This window comes from Rhinatrema bivittatum, chromosome 7, assembly GCF_901001135.1.
Source record: "Rhinatrema bivittatum chromosome 7, aRhiBiv1.1, whole genome shotgun sequence".
NCBI lineage: Eukaryota > Metazoa > Chordata > Amphibia > Gymnophiona > Rhinatrematidae > Rhinatrema > Rhinatrema bivittatum.
The window spans coordinates 286,198,687-286,223,626 of record NC_042621.1 but is presented as its reverse complement, the minus strand read 5'-3'; the positions used below and the strand labels follow the sequence as shown (position 1 = coordinate 286,223,626).

The following is a 24,940-nucleotide window of genomic DNA, read 5'->3' as shown; positions in this document are numbered from 1 at the left end:
TCGCTTTTGTTTAGCGGCATGGCTTTTGAGAGGCAAAGATTGAGATCCAAGGGGTACGTGGAGACGGTGGTATCTACTCTTCTGCGTTCGCGTAAGAAGTCTACGTCGTTGTCGTATGTGCGAGTATGGAGAGTTTTTGAATCCTGGTGTCTTGAGCACGACGTGGTACCTACCCGAGCGGCTTTCTCGGACATACTTCTTTTTCTACAGGAGGGATTGTCCAAGGGTCTTTCCTGTAGTTCCTTGAGGGTGCAGGTGGCTACGCTGGGTTCCTTGAGAGGACGGATTCATGGAACATTGTTGGCAGCGCATCCGGATGTAGTGCGTTTTCTTCGGGGGGCGAGGCATTTGCGTCCTCCGTTTCGGCAGCCTTGCCCGTCCTGGAATTTGAATATTGTCCTTAAAGCATTGTATGCGGCACCATTCGAGCCTATTCGCAGGGTCACCCTTAAGGATTTAACTCTGAAGGTGGTATTCTTGGTGGCCATGGTATCGGCGCGACGGATTTCTGAGCTTCAGGCTCTGTCGTGTCGGGAGCCTTTTTTGTGGATTTCGGAGTCGGGAATCTCGTTGCGGACGGTAACGTCCTTTTTACCCAAAGTGGTTTCATCGTTCCACGTGAATCAGACTGTCGAGTTACCATCGTTTTTGCAGGTGCAGGCTTCGGATCCTATGGCTAAGGATCTTCATAAGTTGGATGTCCGACGTGTGCTGCTGCAGTATTTGGAGATCAGAAATGCATTCAGAGTGTCTGACCACCTATTCGTTCTCTATGGTGGTCCGAGGCGGGGTAAGGCGGCCTCCAAGACTACGATTGCTCGTTGGTTGAAAGAAACCATTCGATTGGCGTACCTTTTGCAGGGTAGGTCGTTACCCGCGGGGCTGCGAGCCCACTCTACTCACACCCAGGCCGCTTCCTGGGCTGAATGTCATCATATACCTACAGAGGAGATCTGTAGGGCGGCCACCTGGAAATCGGTCCACAAGTTTGCCCGGCACTATCGTTTGGATGTTAAAGCGCCAGGGTCGATGGGGTTTGGAGAAGGAGTGCTTAGAGCAGGCCTCTCCGGCTCCCACCCCAAGTAAGGTAAGCTCTGGTACATCCCAGGAGTCTGGACTGATCCTGGTACGTACAGGGAAAAGAAAATTAGGTCCTTACCTTTTGCTAATTTTCGTTCCTGTAGTACCAAGGATCAGTCCAGAGTCCCACCCAGTCTTTGGGTTGATGCCGGGAGAGGCTGTGTAGTCTGTGTGTTAGTCTGTTTATCAATCAGGATGAGTTACTGTTTGATACCTCGAATTCGGTCCCCAGTTGGGGGGAGTTATACATTGGTGTTGAGGTAATTTAATTTAATTGTTATCGGGTTAATCTTTTTGGTGTTGTGCTGCTTTGACATTAAGTAATACTGCCAGACTGTAGGTGGCACCAGCCTAGATATAGGCGGAGTTTGGTTTTGTAAACTTCTGTCTCCATCTGCTAGAGGGGGGGCAAAACCCAGGAGTCTGGACTGATCCTTGGTACTACAGGAACGAAAATTAGCAAAAGGTAAGGACCTAATTTTCTTTTATGCAACATGCAGTTCTTTGTACATATCCGGATCAGTCCAGTCTGTGGGTTATGCCTCCCTTCCAGCAGATGGAGACAGAGAAACACTTGAAGGGCACCCTCTCATAACCTGGTGTGCCACCTGCATCCCTTCAGTATTTCTCTGTCTCCAGCAGATGGAGGTGGTGCAAACCCTGCAGTCTTGCCCTGATCTTAGGGTTAAGGCTATATCCCTTACAAAAAAAAAAAAAAGATTGTGAGATTTTTTTTCTCTGGCAGGGAATCAAGCAAAAAAAAAAAGAAGAGAGAAAGGAAAGTCATTGAATCCTCCCAGGGGGTAGGTAGGTCCTGTGGGGCCATCCCCCCCTGGTAGCAGGTTGAGGAGCTGGGGTTGGTTACCCCGTGGGGTTCCTGGCAGGTAAGATGCCGGAGAAAGATACCAGTGGTCTGGTCACTCTTCTCCCTTCGCTGATCAGCCCGACACAAAAAAAAAAAAGTAAACTTTCATCGGAGGCAGCCTTTTAGTTTCTTTCTAGAGCGACTGCATTGCTTTGAGGTTCCAGGGCTGTACGGGCGCGTTTTTCAGAGTTTTAAGGCTTCCCTTGCTGTTGCGTCGTTTTTTTTACCTCCGCCCCTGGTTCCACGATGCCGCGGCCATCTTCCTGTACTGCCTTCGGGGAGTCATCAGCTCAACTCTCCTGTTCAGGCCTCTTTTCACGATGCCTATCAGGTGGGGAAGGCAGCTCAATTTTACCAGCAGGAAGTTTTTCAAAGCCCCGAGGTGCAGTGAAAAGATCAGCATCTTGGGAAGCTCAGGCCAATCTGTTCCCCCTCAATGTGGGAACAGCGGCCATTTTGAACACTTTTGCAGAGGCTCAAGCCAGGGCAATGGGGGCAGGAGAGCTTCCTCCCAGTCCTGGAGATTACTCTGATCCAGACCTGGATGATTTTGACGTTGAGCCTTAACCCCCCGGGGGGAGGGGCCGGCTCTAATGCCTTCTCATTAGATTTTGTGCTTCTTATGCACAAAGCCTTTTTGGCTTCTCAGTCGCAGCAGGGAGCTGTTTCATTTTTGGGCCGTCCAGCTGAGCCTCCCCACAAAGTGGCTAAGCGACCGGATGCACTGGTGTCCCTGCGGGTCGCTAATCTCCTATTGCTGGTGGTTCTGCCATTCCAGATGCTGTGGACAGTGGGCTACAGACGCGCTAGCTTCTGCCTTGCTCCCTCCCGGCACAGGGTGCACGGGGTCTGAGGAAGACCTGGGAAAGCAGGCTCCTCTTGACGGGGATGATCCAAAAGTGGTCTGGCTTTTTCCCAGGGAGGACTTGGAGCCTCTTATTCCCTCGGTGTTGTCGGAACTTGTAGTGGACCTCCCCCAGCATACTCTGCCTCAGGATTCCGTGGATCCTGTCCTGGTGGGACTAAGGGCTCTGGCCAAAGCATTTCCTCTTCATCCGATGCTCCAGCAGCTAATGACCCGGGAGTGGGATGTTCCAGATGCCGGTTTGAGGGTCGGTTGTGCTATGAATAAACTTTATCTCTTGCCTGAAGATTTGCTTGAGTTTTTAAAGTCCCCTAAGTTAGACCCTTCAGTTTCGGCTGTCACAAAACGGACCACAATCCCAATTGCTGGAGCGGCAGCGCTCAAGAATGTACAAGATAGGAAGCTGGAAGTTCTCCTTAAACGTATTTTCGAGGTTTCTGCGCTGGGAATACGAGCGGCGGTGTGTAGTAGCTACATTCTCCGGGGTAGCCTCCACTGGGTCCAACAATTGTTAATGTCCAGAGACCTCCCTCCGGGCGAGTCTGAACAAGCGGAACGCTTGGAGGTGGCGGTAGCATATGGAGCTGATGCTCTGTATGACCTTCTTCGTACTTCATCTCGCACCATGTCGTCCGCAGTATCGGCAAGGCGGCTCCTTTGGCTACGTAACTGGTCAGCAGATGTCTCGTCCAAAGCTCAGTTGGGTGCATTACTGTTCAAGGGAAAGTTTCTCTTCTGTGACGACTTGGAGCAGTTGATAAAGTCTCTGAGAGAAAACAGGGTCCATAAGCTCCTTTGAGAGGTTTTCCTTCTACCATCTCCTGTTTTCGGGGGCAGTGGCTATTTCGACAGAGCAGACCACAGCCTGCTGGTCAAAGGCAGCCATCGGCTAGGCCGTAATCCTGGATCCCTTCCTTTTGAGGACGCAAAACCGCTTAGGAAGGTGGCCCCACTGTGGCCCTTGGCTCCAAGACTTCTCAGTGAGATAAGGCCAGCCCATCCCTCAATTCCTCGAGTGGGAGGACGCTTATCCCAGTTCCTCGAGGAATGGGCCAGAATAACCTCCGATCAGTGGGTCCTAAATATCATAGAACACGGCTACGCTTTGGAATTTGCTCGGCCGCTCCAAGAAATTTTCATGGTCTCCCCCTGTGGCTTGTGTGCCAAGGCCCAGATCGTCTGGCAGACCCTTGACCGCCTACTGTCTCTTGGGGCGGTAAAACCTGTTCCCCAAGACGAATGCAGGATAGGGCGCTACTCCATCTATTTCGTGGTTCCAAAAAAGGAGGGTTCCTTCCGGCCTATCCCAGACCTGAAAAAGGTAAACAAGGCTCTCAAGGTACCGCATTTCCGCATGGAAACTCTACGCTCAGTTATGCGGCGGTGCACAAAGGCGAGTTCTTGGCATCCCTGGATTTGATGGAAGCCTACTTGCATATACCCATCCGTGAGGATCATCTGAAATTTCTTCCCTTCATGATCCTAAGCATGCATTTTCAATTTTGCGCTCTACCGTTCGGCCTGGCCACGGCTCCTCGCACATTCACCAAAGTGATGGTGGTGGTGGCAGCAGCCCTGAGGAGACAAGGACTTCTCATTCATCTCTACTTGGATGACTGGCTCATCAGGGCGAAGTAGAGGACCTCTGCATGGAAGCAATCAGCACGGTGGTCAGACTCGTGGAATCACTTGGTTGAATGGTCAATCAATCCAAAAGCAACCTTATCCCATATCAGTCGATGGATTTCCTGGGGGCATGGTTCGATACCAAAGTCGGAAAAGTATTTCTTCCGCTGGACCGGATAACCAAATTGACAACACAAGTTCAGCGCTTGTTGTCGCTCCTACTCCCCACAGCATGGTACTTATCTGAAGGTCCTAGGATTCATGGCATCCACCTTGGAGTTGGTCCCCTGGGCCTTTGCTCATATGAGACCATTACAATGAGCGTTGCTTTCCCATTGGGATCCCAAGTCAGAGGAGTTCCAGTTCCTGCTACCGCTCACCGATCCCGCCAGTTCGAGTTTTGGGCGGAGGCTTTGCCCACACGATTTGACTCGCGGCATAGATCTCGAAGTCCCGAATTGGATGATGGTGACCATGGATGCCAGTCTCTCCGGCTGGGGAGTGGTCTGTCAGTCCCACTCAGTTCAAGGCCTCTGGTCCAAGGAGGAGTCGAGCTGGTCGATCAATCGACTGGAGACCAAGGCAGTTTGGTTAGTTCTGCGGCACTTCCTCCCCTTGTTACGCAATCAATCAGTCCAAGTTCTGTCCAACAATGCGACGACGGTAGCTTACATCAATCATAAAGGCGGCACCTGGAGTCAAGCCGTAGCCGAAGAAGCAGATCAGCTCATGGTTTGGGCGAAGAAACACCTGGTACTGCTTGCAACTTCTCACATCGCCGGATCAGACAATGTACAGGCAGATTTCCTGAGTCGGAAACGCATAGGGATGAGCCCTCAGGGCTCATCCCTATCTCCTACCTTGTTTAACATTTATCTGTTCCCCTTATGTAAACTTCTCACTGACCTCAATCTCAAACACTTCCTCTACGCTGACGATATTCAGGTCCTGATCCCCATCAAGGAGTCGCTCGCAAAAACACTGTCTCACTGGGAAACCTGCCTCCAAAATATCAAACAGCTTCTCACAAGTCTCAACCTGATACTAAATTCATCAAAAACGGAACTTCTACTCATCACACCAGAAAACAGCTCCCTCACACACGCTCATCCAGCCTTACCAAATACTACACAAGTGAGAGACCTAGGAGTTCTAATTGACAATCACCTAAACCTGAAAGCTAACATCAACAAAACCACCAGAGACTGCTTTTATAAGCTCCAAGTGCTGAAAAGAATACAACCTCTCTTCCACACACATGACTTTAGAACGATTCTACAATCAATCATTTTCGCAAAGCTGGACTATTGTAACACCATCATGCTTGGTCTCCCTTCATCACACACCAAACCATTGCAAATGGTCCAAAATGCCTCCGCCCGTATACTCACTAACACCAGGAGAAGAGAACACATATCCCCTATCCTGATGGGCCTCCACTGGCTGCCCATCCACTTCAGAATAATCTACAAGGCCATTCTCACCATTTTCAAAAACATCCATCAATTAGCCCCAATCGATCTCCATATCCCCCTCCGATTACACTACTCAACAAGACCGACAAGAGATGCTTACAAAGGATCACTTCAAGTACCTCCAGCCAAAACTACCAGACACATCATGCTTAGAGATCGGGCCTTCTCCACAGCCGGTCCAACTTTATGGAACTCCATTCCCCCGGATCTTAGAATGGAACCCAGCATCTCAGCATTCAAGAAAAGACTCAAGACGTGGCTGTTCACGCAGGCCTTTCCTAACTCCAACATTATTTAACTCCCATCAATCAACACGCTTCGCTAGTAATAGCATTAATAGCCACCTCTTACAATGTTATTATATATATATATAATTATCTGATCTTCATTTTCCTTCTTACTCCAAGTTATTTATTTCCTTGTTACATGTAACTGCTTTTCTGCACTATTGTTCAAATTGTAAAGTTTATTATAATTGCACCCCTGTTTCTTGTGAACCAGCATGATGGGACTACCATCTTGAATGTTGGTATATAAAAAACTTAAATAAATAAATAGTTCCAGGGGAGTGGGAACTATCTGACCAAGCGATGGATCTTATTTCTCGCAGATGGGGGTCACCCCACATGGACTTGATGGCGACGCGAGACAATGCCAAGGCTCCTCGTTTCTTCAGCCGCAGAAGGGATCACGGAGCAGAGGGAGTCGAAGCGCTAGTGCTTCCCTAGCCAACCACAGTTCTCCTGTATGTGTTCCCTCCCTGGCCTCTGGTGGGCAAGGTTCTACGCAGGATAGAAGTTCATCCAGGAAGCGTGATCCTAGTCGCTCTAGAGTAGCCCCGACGACCGTGGTTTGCGGATCTTGTCAATCTAGCGATAGACGGGCCCCTGAGGCTCGGCCATCTTCCAAATCTACTTTGGCAAGGCCCTATATTTTTCGACCAGGCAGATCGCTTTTGTCTAGCGGCTTGGCTTTTGAAAGGAGAAGGTTAAAAAAGAAAGGGTATTCGGAGGAAGTTATTACTACGCTGCTACAAGCCTGAAAAACGTCTACTTCTCTGTCATATGTCAGGGTATGGAGAGTCTTCGAGTCGTGGTGTCGCGAACAAGGTATCCTTCCCAGGCAGGCTTCCATGGTTCATATTTTGACGTTTTTGCAAAACGGCTTATCCAAAGGCTTGTTGTTTAATTCCCTCCGTGTAGAAGTGGCGGCATTGGATTCTCTTGTTGACAGTTCAGTAGCTTCACATCTGGATGTGGTGCGTTTCCTCAGAGGGATAAGGCATCCGAATCCACCGTCTGTCCAGTGTGTCCGTCCTGGAGCCTTAATTTGGTTCTTCGAGTCCTATGTGATCCGCCTTTTGAACCTCTTAAAAGGGCCACATTGAAGGACCTCACATTGAAAACGGTATTTTTGGTGTGTGGTATGTTTGGCTTGCGGAAACTCGGAACTGCAGGCTCTCTCTTGCAGGGAACCTTTTTTGAGAATTTTGGATTTGGGAGTCTCTCTTTGTACGGTTCCTTTCTTTTTGGCAAAGGTAGTTTCAGCTTTTCATTTGAATCAATTAGTTGAACTTCCGGCCTTTCCAAATTTGTCATCCAATGTCCCGCACACGAGAGAGCCTCGTCAATTGGATGTTAGACAATCTCTGTTACACTATTTGGAGGTCACAAATTCTTTCAGGGTTTCAGATCATTTGTCTTGTGGAGCAGTCCCAAGAAGGGTCAGAAAGCTTCTATGCCAACGATTGCACGATGGTTGAAGGAGGCTATTTCGTCTGCTTACATTTGTAAAGGGTTTGAAAGCCTATTGAATTCACTCCCAGGTGGCTCTTGGGTGGAATGTCAGCTGCTTTCGCCACAAGAAATATGTAGTGTGGCTACCTGGAAAACGCTTCTTACTTTTGCGCGGCATTACTGTTTGGACGTTCAGGCTCCAGATGTCAGCAATTTTGGCAGTGGAGTGCTTCGCGCGGGACTGAGAGGCGCCTCGGTCCCGGCTGCGTAGATGCATATTGTTTCTTATTGAGCGCATTTGTCTGCGCTCAATAAGAAACAATATGCGCTCAATAATATGCGTTCAGCAATATGCGCTCAATAATATGCGTTCAATAATATGCAGTCAGCAATATGCGCTCAATAAGAAACAATATGCGCTCAATAATATGCGTTCAGCAATATGCGCTCAATAATATGCTTTCCGCTCTTCAATCTTGCTGCGTTGTGCGCCTATCCGAACAAGGCAGACAAAATGGCGACCTCCACGGCGTGCCGCATGCAGGCAACGCCGCCGATCCTCGTACCTCGGAGACCAAAAGTAAGAGATGTACGCCTTACCTGATCCTTGGCACTTCCTGGTGTAACCCGGGCGGTCTCCGGCTGTGGGGGGAGAGGAGAAATACCTTCACCGCCGCGCTTGAGGAAGTGCACCCACTGCCTCTAAGCCACCGAACTCGTCTCGCTCGGGGCTAAGACCTCGCCGGGACCGAGGCGCCTCTCAGCCAGGCCCGAGCCCTTCTCGCTCGGGGGCTAGATCCCTGCCGCGGTTCGGCCACCGGACCGAGGCGTAGACATCCGAGGGATCGCGGAAATCACCTCGGGAAACTCAACTGGGGGAGGGACCCGAGGGTATCACCGCAGGAGTGCGGGGCTCGTCTTCTGAGAAATTTGGAAAGTAGAAAGTAGTATTGGAAAACACGCTCAGCGAGCGTGCAGGCGCTCCAAACTGCTTTGGAGACAGAAATTACTGAGTTGCTTCACTTCCTGTGGGGGTATATGTACCTGTGCTGACGTCAGATCCGTCTCCAACTGCTAGCACGAGCACACTATACCCACTTGTTCTGAGTCCATCTGCTACACGCTAGGAAATGCCACACTTATTGAAGGTAAATGTCATGTGACATCAACAGGGCTGCACTTGGATCAATCTCCCCCCTCCCCACTGCTCCTGCTAATCTCAGCCATAATGGTGTAGGACACAGCAAGACAAGTTTCAGGGAACAGGAAGAGACTGTGCTACCAACAGACATCATGGTTCCGATTCATCAAGGTCTTTACCCATAAACAAAAAGACGGCAATATTTAAAAAACAAATTCAGAAGTCGGATAAGTTATCTGGGATATTCAGTGGGATAAAAGGAGTTCAGTTTGCCAAATAACTTATCTTGCTAACTCTGATATTTAGAGTTAGCTGAATAAATTAATTCAGCTCAGTCTAGTATAGCATAGTATTGAGCGCATATTGCTGAACGCATATTATTGAGCGCATATTCTAATTGGGCTCATATTATTATTGAGCACATATCGCTGACAGCATAAGCGCTGGCGCCCTGCATTCGCAAGACGCAATGGAACACCTAAATGCCCCGGCGTCTCCAGAGGCGGCACCTCCTGATTCTGGCGTGAAAGTTCTTGGCCTGTGCTCAGCGTGCCAGCTTAGAGCCACGCAGAGCGAGGAGCCAGACTCCCTTTGTGCCCAATGTGAGGAGGCCGTGGGAGCCTCGGGCCAGGACCAGTCTCAACCGAGGTTTACCGACAGTTCCCCAGGGGCCGCCTCGAACAGCCAGGAATCCCGGGGGACCTGGTACCCCGACGGCTGGAGACCGCTTCCATTTCCTGGGTGGACTTATTTAAGGAGATCCATGCCTTCGTACTGATGCAGTCGGCTTCCCGTCCAGGCCCTGCTGCCCCGGCTGACTCTGCCCCCGGACCCTCTCGCCCTTACCTTGGGCACCCGCCTCTGGGCAGTCCGGCTCATACGGACCCTGATGTCTCAGAGGACGAGTCCGGACCCCCCGAGGAGGGGGAACTTCCCTCAGGGATAGAGCCATATCGAACTATGAGGCGGTTCTTTCCCAAGGAGGATCTCTCCAATCTGGTCTCTCAGTGCCTGACGGAGTTGGCTATTCCAGGCCCCAGCACCATGGAGGCATCTACGCAGAACCCCCTGCTGGAGGGTCTTCGTCCCACAGCCCGCCATTTCCCCTTCCTGCAGGCGGCGCAACAGCTGATCGATTTGGAGTGGAATGCGCCGGAGGCCTCATTCAAAGGGGGTCGGGCCCTGTTCGGCATGTACCCCCTGGACCCGGCAATCAAGGATATGCTGGCGTGCCCTAAGGTGGACGCCTTGGTTAGCGCCGTGGTCAAGCGCACTACCATTCCAGTGGAGGGGGGGCGGCCCTCAAGGAGGCTCATGACCGACACCTGGACGCCATCCTGAAACAATCCTTTGAGGTGGCAGCTCTGTCTCTGCGAATCGCAACCTGCTGCACAGTGGTAACGCGTTCCTGTTTGTCATAGGTCAGGAACAATGCTCCGGCAGCAGACATGGAGTCAGCTCTCTCGTTCCTTACGGATGCCGCCTCCGACCTAGTCCGTACGACAGCCAAGGGGGTCTCATCCTCAGCAGCAGCCAGGAGGCAGCTCTGGATACGGAATTGGTCAGCCAATGCTCCTTCTAAGACACATCTCACTAGAATGCCGTTCAAGGGTTCTCTTCTGTTCGGCAGCGACCTAGATAAACTGGCCAGCACATGGGGTGCCTCTCCAGTACCTCGACTGCCGGAAGACAGGTCCAAGAGGAACCAGCGCACCTTTCCGAGGCCCTCCAGAGGTAGAAGCTCCCAACGCTTCACTCCCTATAGGAGTTGCTACCAGGCACCTCGTCCTCAGGCCAGGAACCAGTCCTTTCGAACCAAGCAGCACAAGAGGGGAGCCGGCTCTGGTTCGGGTCCCGGCCGCACCCCACAATGAGGATCAGCCGATCCATCCGGGGGACGAAGCCATAGGGGGCAGGTTAACCCTTTTCTACCCCAGATGGGTCGAGATTACGTCGGACCAGTGGGTCCTCGCCACCATCCGAGAGGGGTATTATCTGGACTTCCATCACATCCCTCCGGACAGGTTTGTGGAATCTCCGTGTCCACTCCACAAGAAGGCAGCATTGGAAGCTACCCTGGCGAGGCTCCTGTCCTTGAAAGCCATAATCCCAGTACCTGCATGGGAAATGGATTCTGGGCACTATTCCATTTATTTCATGGTACCCAAGAAAGAGGGCACTTTCTGGCCCGTATTGGACCTCAAGTCAGTCAACCGATACTTAAGGGTCCCGAGGTTTCGCATGGAAACCCTGCGCTCAGTCAAGACCGCAGTACTGCCAGGGGAATTCCTCACGGCCTCAGACTTGTCAGAAGCCTACCTGCATATCCCGATCCATCGGGATCATCAGCGGTACCTACGCTTCAAGGTTCTGGGACGACACTTCCAATTCCGGGCTTTGCCCTTCGGGTTAGCCACGGCGCCGTGGACCTTCACCAAGGTGATCGTAGTGGTAGCAGCGGCTCTCAGACGGGAAGGAATCCTTGTCCATCCCTACCTAGACGATTGGCTGATCAGGGCGAAATCCCGAGAGGAGAGCCATCTGGCAACCAACAGAGTGATCTCCCTGCTGGAAAGCCTGGGATGGGTTGTCAACCTAAACAAGAGCTGCTTACAGCCTTCCCAATCACTGGAATACCTGGGAGTCCAGTTCGACATCCAGGCAGACAAAGTCAGCCTCACCACCAAGAGAAGGTTAAAACTCCAGACGCGTCTACGGTCCTTGATGGGAGCCAGCCGGCCCATAGCTTGGGATTATCTGCAGGTTCTCGGTCTCATGGCATCCACCCTGGAAGTGGTACCCTGGGTGCGGGCCCATATGAGACCACTACAACGCTCCCTCCTCTCTCGATGGAGCCCATGCTTCCGGAATTATTCCGTGCATCTACCTCTACCAGCCAGACTGCGGACACAGCGACGGTGGTGGTTGCAGTCCAACCACACGAGCAGGGGGTCGAAGATGTCCTCCCCCACGTGGACTCTGCTCACCACAGATGCCAGCCTGAGTGGATGGGGAGCACACTGCGAAAAGCTCACTGCCCAAGGGCGGTGGAACAGAGAAGAATCGGGGTGGAACATCAACCGTCTAGAGGCACGGGCAGTCCAGTTAGCCTGCCTGCGATTTGCTCACAGACTGCGGAACAGAGCAGTCAGAGTGCTGTCCGACAACGCCACCACGGTGGCATACATCAACCGACAGGGCGGAACCAGAAGCCAACAGGTGTCCCTAGAGATAGCCCCGCTGATGGCTTGGGCAGAGGCGAATCTCCAGGACATCTCCGCCGTCCACATTGCCGGAAGGGACAACACCACAGCAGACTTCCTCAGCAGGGAAAGCCTAAATCCGGGAGAATGGCAGCTGTCCCTCACAGCCTTCCAGATGATTGTGGATCAGTGGGGGACTCCGGACATGGACCTACTAGCAGACAGGTCCAATGCTCAAGTACCCAGATACTTCAGCCGCAAGCGAGATCCGTTCTCTCATGGGATCGACGCCCTGGTTCAGCCATGGCCTCCAGGGACCCTGCTATACGCCTTTCCCCCATGGCCCCTGCTGGGCGCCCTTATACACAAGATTCAGAGGCACAGAGGCCTAGTTCTTCTAGTGGCACCAGACTGGCCAAGAAGACCCTGGTATGCGGACATGAGAAGACTACTGACAGGGGAGCCCCTTCCCCTGCCTCCTCTCAGGGACCTGCTTCGTCAAGGTCCCATCCTCCACGAGGATCCGGCTCAATTCTCTCTTACGGTCTGGCCATTGAGAGGGCTAGACTGAAGAAAAGAGGTTACTCGGAGCCAGTGATAGATACACTCCTCCGAGCTCGCAAGTTTTCCACATCCCTCACCTACATAAGGATCTGGAGAGTATTTGAAGCCTGGTGCGACACTCATGGCACCAATCCACATGCGACCACTATCTCTATTGTTCTGGATTTCCTGCAGGATGGGCTTCAGAAGGGTCTCTCCCTAAGCTCCATCAAGGTTCAGGTGGCTGCGCTGTCTTGCTACGGTCCCAGGAGGGAGGGCAAGACCATTGCCACGCACCCAGATGTGTCCCGCTTCCTGAAAGGAGTCAAGCATATTCGTCCGCCACTGAAGTGGCCAGTGCCCCTGTGGAACCTCAACATAGTTTTGGATTTCCTCGCGGGATCCACCTTCAGACCCCTTCGGGGCCTGTCTCTCCGTTCGCTAACTTTGAAGATGGTGTTCTTGCTGGCAGTTTGTTCAGCACACCGCATCTCAGAGCTACAAGCGCTGTCCTGCCGTGATCCCTTTCTCAGAATCGCTCCAGAGGCTATCCATCTTCGCACGGTTCCCTCTTTCTTACCTAAAGTAGTCTCACGATTTCACCTCAATCAAACCATATCCTTGCCAACCACGGCGGGTTTGAAGAAATCAGAAGAAGGGCGTTTGCTACGCCATCTCGACATTGGCAGATTGCTGCCCAGATACCTGGAAAAGACAGAAGCAGTACGAAAGACGGACCATCTGTTCGTCCCTCACAGCGGGAAGAAGCAAGGGGAAGCGGCCTCTCGGCCAACCATCGCCCGCTGGATCAAAGAAGTTATCAGAGCGGCCTACGTAGAGGCCAGGAAGTCGCCACCTCTGCAGGTCAAGGCTCATTCCACCAGAGCGCAGGCGGCCTCTTGGGCAGAATCTAGGATGCTGTTGCCCGCGGAGATATGTAAGGCGGCGACATGGTCCTCCCTCCATACCTTTTCCAGATTTTACTGTCTGGATGTCCAGGCCAGGGAGGACACAGCATTTGCGAGGGCAGTCCTACGCGGTCCTCAGGCAGCCTCCCGCCCAGTTCGGGAGTAGCTTTTGTACATCCCACTTGTTCTGAGTCTATCTGCTACACGCTAGGAAATATTGAGATTACTTACCTGATAATCTCCTTTTCCTTAGTGTATGCAGATGGACTCACCATCCCGCCTGGCTGCCAGTATACATGGGTTTCACCAGTTCCAGGTAAGGCATGTCATTTCTTACATGAGAGCGTCCACTCTACCAGGTGTCGACGCCTTCCGGTTGGGAGCGCTGGCGGTCTCCAGCTACTATCAATCGGTCAGGGGAATCCCGTTGCACTAATTCATTGATCGGTCAGTACACATATATCCATAACAACTTTTGCAAGGAAGATTACTGAGTTGCTTCACTTCCTGTGGGGGTATATGTACCCGTGCTGACGTCAGATCCGTCTCCAACTGCTAGCACGAGCACACTATACCCACTTGTTCTGAGTCCATCTGCATACACTAAGGAAAAGGAGATTATCAGGTAAGTAATCTCAACATTAAAAGGGGTGACACACAGTGGGCTGTACTGTTCTCAAGGCAAGATCTGAAGGCTTAGCTGAAGAGCAGAAGAGGATACCCACTATTCGCCTTAAGAATGTGCAGCCATAATTTTCTTATTTATGCAAAGATAGTGAAAATACAGGATGCACACCCAGTGGAAAGAGGAGCGCAGCGTGCGTGGGAGGATTCAGACTAAAACAACCCCCAGAAAGGTGTGGGAGCTGCCAGTGAGTGCCGGTTTGCATCTGTTAACTATAATGACTTTTGACTTCTTTCCTGAACAGGCACTGCCATTATAACAGAGAAGGCGGCAGCCCTTTGGACAGATGGACGCTACTTCCTGCAGGCAGCACAGCAAATGGACAGCAACTGGACACTCATGAAAATAGGTGGGTGGGGCTCTACGGTCCGAGGACATGCACCAAAGTGCATACTGTAACTTTTAACTGGCAAATTGTGCTGTTTCTGTTGAAATTATGAGTTCCCAGCCAAGCGCTTTTGCTTTCTGTAAAAGGTGCCTGGAACTCTTATTTATTTATTTATTTATTTATTTTTTTTACTATATAGATGCAATTTTTTGAATGCACTGTAAATCTCATCGCATTATAGAAACATAGAAATGACGGCAGAAGAAGACCAAACGGCCCATCCAGTCTGCGCAGCAAGCTTCACACATTTTTTTCTCATACTTATCTGTTTCTCTTAGCTCTTTGGTTCTATTTCCCTTCCACCCCCACCATTAATGTAGAGAGCAGTGATGGAGCTGCATCCAAGTGAAATATCAAGCTTGATTAGTTAGGGGTAGTTGGGGTAGTAACCGCCGCAATAAGCAAGCTACACCCATGCTTATTTGTTTTACCCAGACTATGTTATTCAGCCCTTATTGGTTGTTTTTCTTCTCCCCTGCCGTTGAAGCAGGGAGCTATACTGGATATGCGTGAAGTATCAGTTTTTCTTCTCTCCTGCCGTTGAAGCAGAGAACTATGCTTGATATGCGTGAAGTATCAGTTTTTCTTCTCCCCTGCCGTTGAAGCAGAGAGCTATGCTTGATATGCGTGAAGTATCAGTTTTTCTTCTCCCCTGCCGTTGAAGCAGAGAGCTATGCTGGATATGCGTGAAGTATCAGGCTTATTTGGTTTGGGGTAGTAACCGCCGTAACAAGCCAGCTACTCCTCGCTTTGTGAGTGCAAATCCTTTTTTCAACATTTCCTCTTGCTGTTGAAGCTTAGAGTGATGTTGGAGTCACAGTAACCATGTGTAAGTTTATTGAATAAGGGTATTATCTCCAGGCAGTAGCTGTCATTCTGGCGAGCCACCCACTTTTTATTGACGGCCTCTTGATTTTATGGATCCACAGTGTTTATCCCACGCCCCTTTGAAGTCCTTCACAGTTCTGGTCTTCACCACTTCCTTCGGAAGGGCATTCCAGGCATCCACCACCCTCTCCGTGAAGAAATACTTCCTGACATTGGTTCTGAATCTTCCTCCCTGGAGCTTCAAATCGTGACCCCTGGTTCTGCTGATTTTTTTCCTATGGAAAAGGTTTGTCGTTGTCTTTGGATCATTAAAACCTTTCAAGTATCTGAAAGTCTGTATCATATCACTTCTGCTCCTCCTTTCCTCCAGGGTGTACATATTTAGATTCTTCAATCTCTCCTCATAAGTCATTTGATGAAGACCTTCCACCTTTTTGGTCGCCCTTCTCTGGACCGCCTCCATCTTGTCTCTGTCTCTTCGGAGATACGGTCTCCAGAACTGAACACAATACTCCAGGTGAGGTCTCACCAAGGACCTGTACAAGGGGATAATCACTTCTCTTTTCTTACTTAATATTCCTCTCTCTATGCAGCCCAGCATTCTTCTGGCTTTAGCTATCGCCTTGTCACATTGTTTCGCCGATTTCAGATCATTAGACACCATCACCCCAAAGTCTCTCTCCTGCTCCGTGCACATCAGCCTTTCTCCCCCCATTGAATACAGTTCATTCGGATTTCCACTCCCCATATGCATGACTCTGCACTTCTTGGCATTGAATGTCAGCTGCCATATCTTCGACCACTCTTCCATCTTCCTTAAATCCCGTCTCATTCTCTCCACTCCTTCCGGCGTGTCCACTCTGTTGCAGATCTTAGTGTCATCCGCAAAGAGACATACCTTACCTTCTATCCCTTCTGCAATGTCGCTCACAAAGATATTGAACAGGACCGGTCCCAACACCGATCCCTGCGGTACACCGCTTAAAACCCGCTCTCTCTTCAGAGAGAGTTCCATTTACCATCACACATTGTCTTCTGTCCGTCAACCAGTTTGCAATCCAGGCCACCGCCTCAGCACTCACTCCTAAGCTTCTCATTTTATTCACCAGTCTCCTGTGCGGGACAGTGTCAAAAGCTTTGCTGAAATCCAAGTAGATGACATCTAGTGCTCTTCCTTGATCCAATTCTTTGGTTACCCAGTCAAAAAAGTCAATCAGATTTGTCTGACAGGATCTTCCAATGGTGAATCCATGCTGCCTCTGGTCCAGCAATTCTCCTGAATGTAGATAGTTCACTATTCTCTCTTTCAACAGTGACTCCATTACTTTTCCCACCACCGAAGTGAGGCTAACCGGTCTGTAGTTACCAGCCTCTTCTCTGTTCCCACTCTTGTGAAGCGGGACTACCACCGCTCTCCTCCAATCATTCGGCACCACTCCCGTTTCTAGGGATCTATTGAACAGGTCACACAGTGGACCAGCCAGCACATCTCTGAGCTCCTTCAGTATTCTGGGATGAACTTCATCAGGCCCCATGGCTTTGTCCACTTTCAGTTTCACCAGCTCTTCCCATACATTTTCTACTGTAAATGGAGTTACATCTACTCCATTCCCTTCGGTACCGCTCCTTGCTCCCTTCCGTTTGCAGATTTTTTTCTAAGCCGTCTGTTCTGCAGACTTCAGAATACTGTGGTTTGGCTGAAAATGATTATTTTGGAACTCCTGCGAACCTGCCCGTTATGTGTAGTCATTTTCATTGTTTGAGGAAAATTTCCTATTGGGCTAAAAGGGACATACAGTTGAGGGTTTTAAGCCTGAGTTCTGCGTTGGGATCGTAGCAGTTGCAGACAGTTTTGTAATCCGCCTTGGACGATATTGTTGAGAAAGGTAGAATAGAAATGTTTAAATGTAGTAATACGGCTCAGCTAGGGTGCGGGATTTGTGACAGCTTATTGTGAGGATTTTGCCTCATCTCTTAAATTCATATATGGAAACCAATAACTAAGAGCTGCATCCATGCTGAGCTTCGGTGCTGGGGACTCTGTTTTGAAGTGGATTGTGTTGGAGGGTGTGGGGGTGCTGTTTCATAGCTTGCGCCACGCTGCAGGTTTTGATGTCCCCTATCCCGAACACACTAGAGCGTTCTGTTTCATTGCATTAGGAAATGTCATTTTTATTTTGTTTTTATGAGTTTTTAAAATGTTTCTGTATATCATGGATTCTCACAGGACAAGCAGGATGGTTGTCCTCACAAATGGGTGACATCGAGGATGGAGCCCACCACGGAAAACTTCTGTCAAAGTTTAATAGAACTTTGACTGGCCCCTACTGGGCATGCCCAGCAAGGCACTGACCCTGCAGCCAGCAGGGGTCTCCCTTCAGTCTTCTTTTTTCCGCGCAGCAGTTGCCACGCGGTGAAAGGAGCTCTCTAACCACGTTCCTGACAGGAATTTGGAAATTAATTTCCTAAGAAAATTTGCCCCTCAGGGGTCTCCCTTCGACAAATTTTTTAGTCATCTTACGGAACCCGGTAAGTTTTTTGCCTTCTTCCATCGACTGCCGTCGATTTTGGCCCTCGAGGCCTGTTGGCACTTGCCGATCCCCAGTCTAAATTTTGGCTCCCAGCCATGGCAACGGGGTTCCGTTGTTGTCCGGATTGTACCCGGACTATGTCCATCACAGACCCCCACAGGGTTTGTGTAATGTGTTTGGGTAGTGCGCATGATGTCCTGACTTGCACCAAATGTGCCTTAATGACACCCAAGGGTCGCAAAGCCAGGATGGAGAAGATGGGGCTCCTCTTCCATGCACCCACCCCAACGCCATCGATAGCATCGACGTCATCGGAACCGGCACCGTCGAAGTTGTACCATCATCGTCAACCCTCCGGTGACCGTCCGCCATCGATCGCTTCTCGGCCGTCGACTCCCGTCCCTTCCCCGGATGGGCGAGGGGATCGGAAGGAAAAGCACCGCCATCGACGGCACAAGTCTCGGCCTGTCGAGGATCCACAGCCATCGACCTCTGCTCAAGCCGAGCCACCGACAAAGAAGCCGCGAACAGACCGGACGTCCTCCACGTCTCGTTCGCCGGCATCGAGGAAACCCTCCCCCTCTCGGGGTGTGGGGGCCGTGATCCCACCGGTTACGGTGGTCCCTCCGGCCCTGCCTCAGCCTCCCTCTCCCGTCGAGCCGGGTATGGTTACCCCTGGTCTCCGGGCAGAACTGGACTGGCTGGTCCAGGAGGCCATCGAGAAAGCGATGAAGAAATTACAACCTCCAACGGCACAGTCTCCGGCACCGGTTCCAGTGCCGCCCCCGGCACCGACGCCGGCACCGGCTTCGCCACCGAGGAGGGAACCGACCACCGAGCCATTGATACAAGCGCTAGCACCGCTACTGAGCCGCATGGAGGCACTCATGACGGCCCTTCCATCGGTGATTCCAGTGCCATCGACAACACCACCGTCTCCGACTGGTTTCTCATCGGCAGGAGAAACACCGTTTCGAATTCCCCCTTCCGGGGTAGTTCCATCGGTACCTTCTGGTATATCTCCACCGATTTATCCTTCGGCTCCATCGATTCCGCGCCAGGCACCGATTCCATCGGCAGCACCGAAGCCATCGATGCCATTTCTAGTTCCACCTACCGCACCGATTCCACCTCGGTTTCCATCGATGCCTTCAGAGCCTCAGCCAGGTCCATCAGGGCTACAAGCCCCACATGATCCCTACGATACCTGGGGTGATGATGATGATGATACCTCTTCTGACACAGATTTGCCTTCGCCACCATCTCCTACAGAGAGTAGAAAAAGATCTCCTCCTGAGGATCTATCTTTCATTAATTTTGTGAAAGAGATGTCAGAAGTTGTACCTTTTCAACTACAATCTGAAGCTGATGACAGACACCAGATGATGGAACTACTTCAATTTCTGGATGCTCCAAAAATCATCGCTTCCATCCCTATACACCAGGTGTTTTTGGATCTGCTCAAGAAAAACTGGGAATCTCCTTCATCGGTGTCACCAGTTAACAAGAAAGCTGACTCCACATACCTTGTCCAATCAGCACCAGGTTTCCAAAAACCTCAACTGGATCATCGCTCTGTTGTGGTTGAGTCCGCGCAGAAGAAGGCCAAGCGTCTTAAGCCGCACTCTTCTACCCCACCTACCAGGGACAACAAGTTCCTGGATAGTGTGAGACGGAAAGTGTATCATGGAGCTATGTTGATTTCACGCATAGCTTCATATCAACTTTACATGACTCAATACAACAGAGCCATCCTTAAACAGATGCAAGACTATGCTGACACGTTGCCGGACCAATACCAACCGCAGCTTCAAGCCCTTCTTCACAAGGGATTTGAGGCAGGGAAGCACGAGATTAGGACTGCCTACGACATATTCGATGCTTCCACGAAGGTTTCAGCCACAGCCATCTCAGCCAGACGTTGGGCTTGGTTAAAGTCATCCAACCTTCGCCCAGAGGTCCAAGATCGTCTTGCTGATTTGCCCTGCTTAGGCGACAATTTGTTTGGAGAGCAAATTCAACAAATTGTGGCGGAGTTAAAAGACCACCATGAGACGTTAAAACAACTCTCATCTGTCCCACCTGAGGTGACCTCCAAGCAACCGCAAAAGAAGGACTCTAAGAAGTCGTTCTTTCGACCACGCCGCTACTACCCTCCGTCAACTAGGGCTCGTCCTGCACGGTCCTCTAACAGGCCTCAGCCTCGTCAGCCGAGAAAGCAAAGACCTACTGTAGCCCCACCTCCTGGGCCTGCGGCGAGCCTTTGACTTTCCTGTATTGAGCACATGCCAACTCCCTCTTCCACACATCCCTGTGGGAGGTCGGCTGTACCACTTCTTACCCCGTTGGAAACAGATCACCTCAGATCAGTGGGTGCTAGCAATTATCGCACAGGGTTACCACCTCAACTTCATAACACTTCCGCCAGACTCCCCGCCCCTTCAGGCATGGAGTCTAACCAGCCATTTGACTCAATTACATCAAGAAGTATCCCTTCTTCTACAATCAAATGCTATAGAACCCGTCCCTCCTTGTCAACAAGGGAAAGGATTCTATTCCAGATACTTCCTAATACCAAAGAAATCAGGGGGGTTACGTCCAATTCTGGACCTTCGGGCCCTCAACAAGTATCTGCAAAAAGAGAAGTTCAAGATGGTAACCCTGGGCGCCTTGCTCCCTCTGTTGCAAAAGGGGGATTGGCTGTGCTCTCTCGACCTCAAGGACGCTTATACCCACATTGCGATAACACAATCTCATCGCAAGTATCTGCGTTTTCTGATAGGCCACGACCATTATCAATACCGGGTACTACCTTTCGGGCTGGCATCTGCTCCACGAGTCTTTACCAAATGTCTCGTCGTAGTAGCAGCATTTCTCAGGAAGGAAGGTGTCCACGTCTACCCCTGTCTGGACGATTGGCTAATCAGGGCCTCCACCCCTCAAATTGCTCAATCCTCCCTAAAGTTGACAATTCACACACTCCTCTCCTTAGGGTTTCTTGTCAATTACGAGAAATCTTGCTTGGTCCCATCTCAGACCTTATCCTTCATTGGAGCAGACTTTGACACCTTACAGGCAAAAGCCTACCTTCCACTTCAACGAGTCCAAACTCTCATGTCTCTAGCTCGCCAGCTCCAGTCTCAACACACTGCCACAGCTCGCCAATTCCTCATCCTCCTAGGACACATGGCATCCTCGGTTCAAGTTACTCCCTTGACCCGACTAGCCATGAGAGTAACGCAATGGACTCTGCGACACCAATGGCTTCAAGCTTTCCAGCCTCTGTCCTACATCGTCACAGTTACACAAGCGCTACGCCTGTCTTTAACCTGGTGGACGACTCAAGTCAATCTCCTTCAGGGCTTACCCTTTCTCCTACCAGATCCACAGGTAATCCTAACCACCGATGCTTCCCACATCGGTTGGGGGGCCCATGTGGACGAATTACAAACCCAAGGGTTGTGGTCGCCAGAGGAAGCCGAACACCAGATAAATTTCTTGGAACTTCGAGCAATTCGCTACGCGCTCCGAACTTTCAAAGATCATCTATCAGATCAGATAATCTTAATCCAGACAGACAACCAAGTGGCCATGTGGTACATAAACAAGCAGGGAGGCACAGGCTCCTTCCTTCTGTGTCAGGAAGCTGCGCAGATTTGGGCAGAAGCCCTCTCCCATTCCATGTACCTCAAGGCCACTTACTTGCCGGGAGTAGACAATGTATTGGCAGACCAGCTGAGCCGTGTCTTCAAGCCACACGAGTGGTCACTCGATCCTCTGGTAGTGACCTCTCTGTTTCACAAGTGGGGTTTTCCCCGCATAGACCTCTTTGCGTCCCCTCAGAACCACAAAGTGGCCAATTACTGCTCTCTCATTCGGAGCCAACACTCTCAGCCGAGGGATGCCTTCTCCCTCAAGTGGACGACAGGTCTGCTTTATGCATTCCCTCCACTACCTCTTCTGTCAAGGACTCTCGTGAAGCTACGACAGGACAGGGGAACCATGATCCTGATAGCTCCCCACTGGCCACGCCAAGTGTGGTTTCCCATACTCCAGGATCTCTCCATCCGCAGGCACATACCTCTGGGAACGGATCCGCATCTGCTCACTCAAAACGACGGATGCCGCCTCCATCCCAACCTCCAAGCCTTGTCCCTGACGGCATGGATGTTGAAAGGTTAGTCCTTCAGCCTTTTAACCTTTCGGATTCGGTTTCTCGTGTCCTGATAGCTTCACGAAAGCCCTCCACCAGAAGATCCTATTCATATAAATGGAAAAGGTACACATCATGGTGCACTTCTCAGTCCCTTGATCCCCTTTCCTGTCCAATCTCTAAGTTCTTGGACTATTTATGGCACCTATCAGAATCCGGTCTAAAGACCTCTTCCATTAGGATGCATGTCAGTGCGGTAGCCGCCTTCCATAAAGGTATAGAAGGTGTCCCTATTTCAGTACAACCCCTGGTGACACGCTTTCTTAAAGGCTTGCTCCATCTGAAGCCACCCTTACGTCCTCCGGCCCCATCTTGGGACCTTAATCTGGTTCTTGGTCGTCTAATGAAACCACCTTTCGAACCTCTGTACTCCTGTGAATTGAAGTATCTCACATGGAAAGTATTATTCCTATTGGCTATCACTTCAGCTCGCAGGGTTAGTGAGTTACAGGCCTTAGTCACCTATCCGCCTTACACTAAACTCCTGCAAGACAGGGCGGTGCTCCGCACTCACCCTAAATTTTTACCTAAGGTAGTTTCTGCATTTCATGTCAATCAATCCATCATACTACCTATCTTTTTTCCCAGGCCCCATTCCAACTCTGGGGAACAGACTCTGCATACCCTAGACTGTAAACGAGCTCTAGCTTTTTACCTAGACCGTACAGTTTCCCATAGGAAGAGCACTCAATTGTTTGTCTCCTTCCATCCTAACAAGTTGGGACAACCTGTGGGTAAGCAGGCTCTTTCCTCCTGGTTGGCGGACTGCATTTCTTTTTGCTATCAGCAAGCTGGCATTCCTTTCCAAGACCGTGTTAAAGCACACTCTGTGAGGGCCATGGCGACTTCGGTGGCACACCTTCGATCGGTGCCGCTTCCTGACATCTGTAAAGCTGCAACCTGGAGTTCTCTCCATACCTTTGCAGCCCATTATTGTTTGGACAAAGCTGGAAGACAGGACTCCATCTTCGGCCAATCTGTCTTGCGTAACCTTTTTCCAACATGATGTACCAACACCCTTCCACCTTCCCGGTAGGGTGCGGATGCCCTTTCCCAAATTCCACCCCAGTTGTTGTGCCTGTTGCACGTCGTTGGGTGCATTTGGTGCAAGCCAGGACATCCTCAGCTCGGTACTCACCCATTTGTGAGGACAACCATCCTGCTTGTCCTGTGAGAAAGCAAATGTTGCTTACCTGATGTAACAGGTGTTCTCACAGGACAGCAGGATGTTAGTCCTCACGAAACCCGCCCGCCACCCCGCGGTGTTGGGTTCGTTTTAGTTTTTACTTTTTTAGGCACTGCCTGTAGCTTTGAAAATCAGACTGAAGGGAGACCCCTGCTGGCTGCAGGGTCAGTGCCTTGCTGGGCATGCCCAGTAGGGGCCAGTCAAAGTTCTATTAAACTTTGACAGAAGTTTTCCGTGGTGGGCTCCATCCTCGATGTCACCCATTTGTGAGGACTAACATCCTGCTGTCCTGTGAGAACACCTGTTACATCAGGTAAGCAACATTTGCTATCTGCTTCATACAAGAAGTTTGCTATTGGCAGAATATAAAGCTGAGAGAGAGATAAATACCCTCTGACATTTTTGATTTTCATCTGCTTTCTTTTAATATTCCTTCAGGTCTTAAGAAAACTCCGACTCAGGAGGACTGGCTTGTTAGCGTGCTTCCCGAGGGGTCAAAAGTTGGCGTGGATCCTTGTATCATGGCTGCAGGTGGGTGCAGAGTCTCTGCTTGCATACCTCTGTGTGTCTCTAGAGACTGGAAGAGGGTCACCTCCCTCACGACAGGGTCATGCCAAACTTCACAGCACTTCTCCGAGGAGAGGGGAAGAAGGAGCAATGTAGATTTCATTGTTGTTAGTGTCTCGTTACAGTAGGTTGTGGCACAAAGAATGCAGAACAGCTGTTTTACGATTTCACTTTCTAACCAAGATTCCACTCTATAATCAGATCAACATGCAATGTTTCAAACATGCCTCTTACGATAATTTAGAAGAGCTCATATAACAGCACCAAGACTGCACCATACATTTCGGTGCCTTATGGCCTAGAGAGTCATACTGACGATGATATAATCATCTAGCTAAGAAAGTCTCACGTCACAGATTGGTAATCATTTTTTGTTGCAAGTAAAATATATTGAAAAGAGGTCTACTTATCTTAAGTCCAGAGGGATCGCTGGGTTGCTTGTGTATTTTCTTATGTTCATGCAAAGCTTGTAGAGACATCCAAGTGGTATGATAATTGCTAACAGTGGCACTGAGGGCAGATGAATGTCTAAAATCCGGCCAAGCTTTCCTCTGATTTCTGGCCAGCCCTCTTCTTCAGGGGTTAGTAGGTCTGCTGCAAAGCCCGTATGGCTTTAGAAGTGGTTGGTAAGATGTTTCAAGCAAGGATTGCCTCATGAAAGTAACAGTTGGTAATGCCTACGGTTTTGCAGCAGACCTACTAACCCCTGAAGAAAAGAGCTGGCCAGAAATTAGAGGAAGGTTTGGCTGGATTTTTAGAAAAGGAGGGGTTTTTTTTGTAGAGCTCCCTCCTTCCTCTGGTCTCTGTGCTCTGCACGCTGATCTGACGTTTGTTCCTATCCCCTTTTGGGCTAGGTCCCTTTTTTTCTGTGCGCTGCGTGCTAGGCCGCAGTGGCATTTTTGGTACTTGCAGGACCGACGGTTCATGCAAGTACGTCTGGCTGTGCGTCCAAATTGTGCATCCAATTTTTGCACACTTGGGTGTCTGTGTTAGGCACACGCTTACCTGTATGCACAATTTGGGCTGCATTGAGGGCGCTCAGTTTTTTGGGCGTTCATCAAGCACAGGGTTGTGTGCTTACATTTTTGGATGCCTAAGTT

General features: G+C 50.4%; 1 protein-coding gene across 1 annotated transcript in view; it reads left to right on the top strand.

Annotated features, from left to right (window-relative positions):
• The window catches only part of XPNPEP1 (X-prolyl aminopeptidase 1), a 139,379-nt gene that overhangs the window by 36,395 nt on the left and 78,044 nt on the right, over positions 1 to 24,940 (top strand). The window contains exons 4-5 of the mRNA XM_029610346.1: positions 14,372 to 14,476; positions 23,712 to 23,804. Coding sequence (XP_029466206.1) covers positions 14,372 to 14,476; positions 23,712 to 23,804 — 198 coding nt within the window. The remainder of the gene's footprint in view (positions 1 to 14,371; positions 14,477 to 23,711; positions 23,805 to 24,940) is intronic.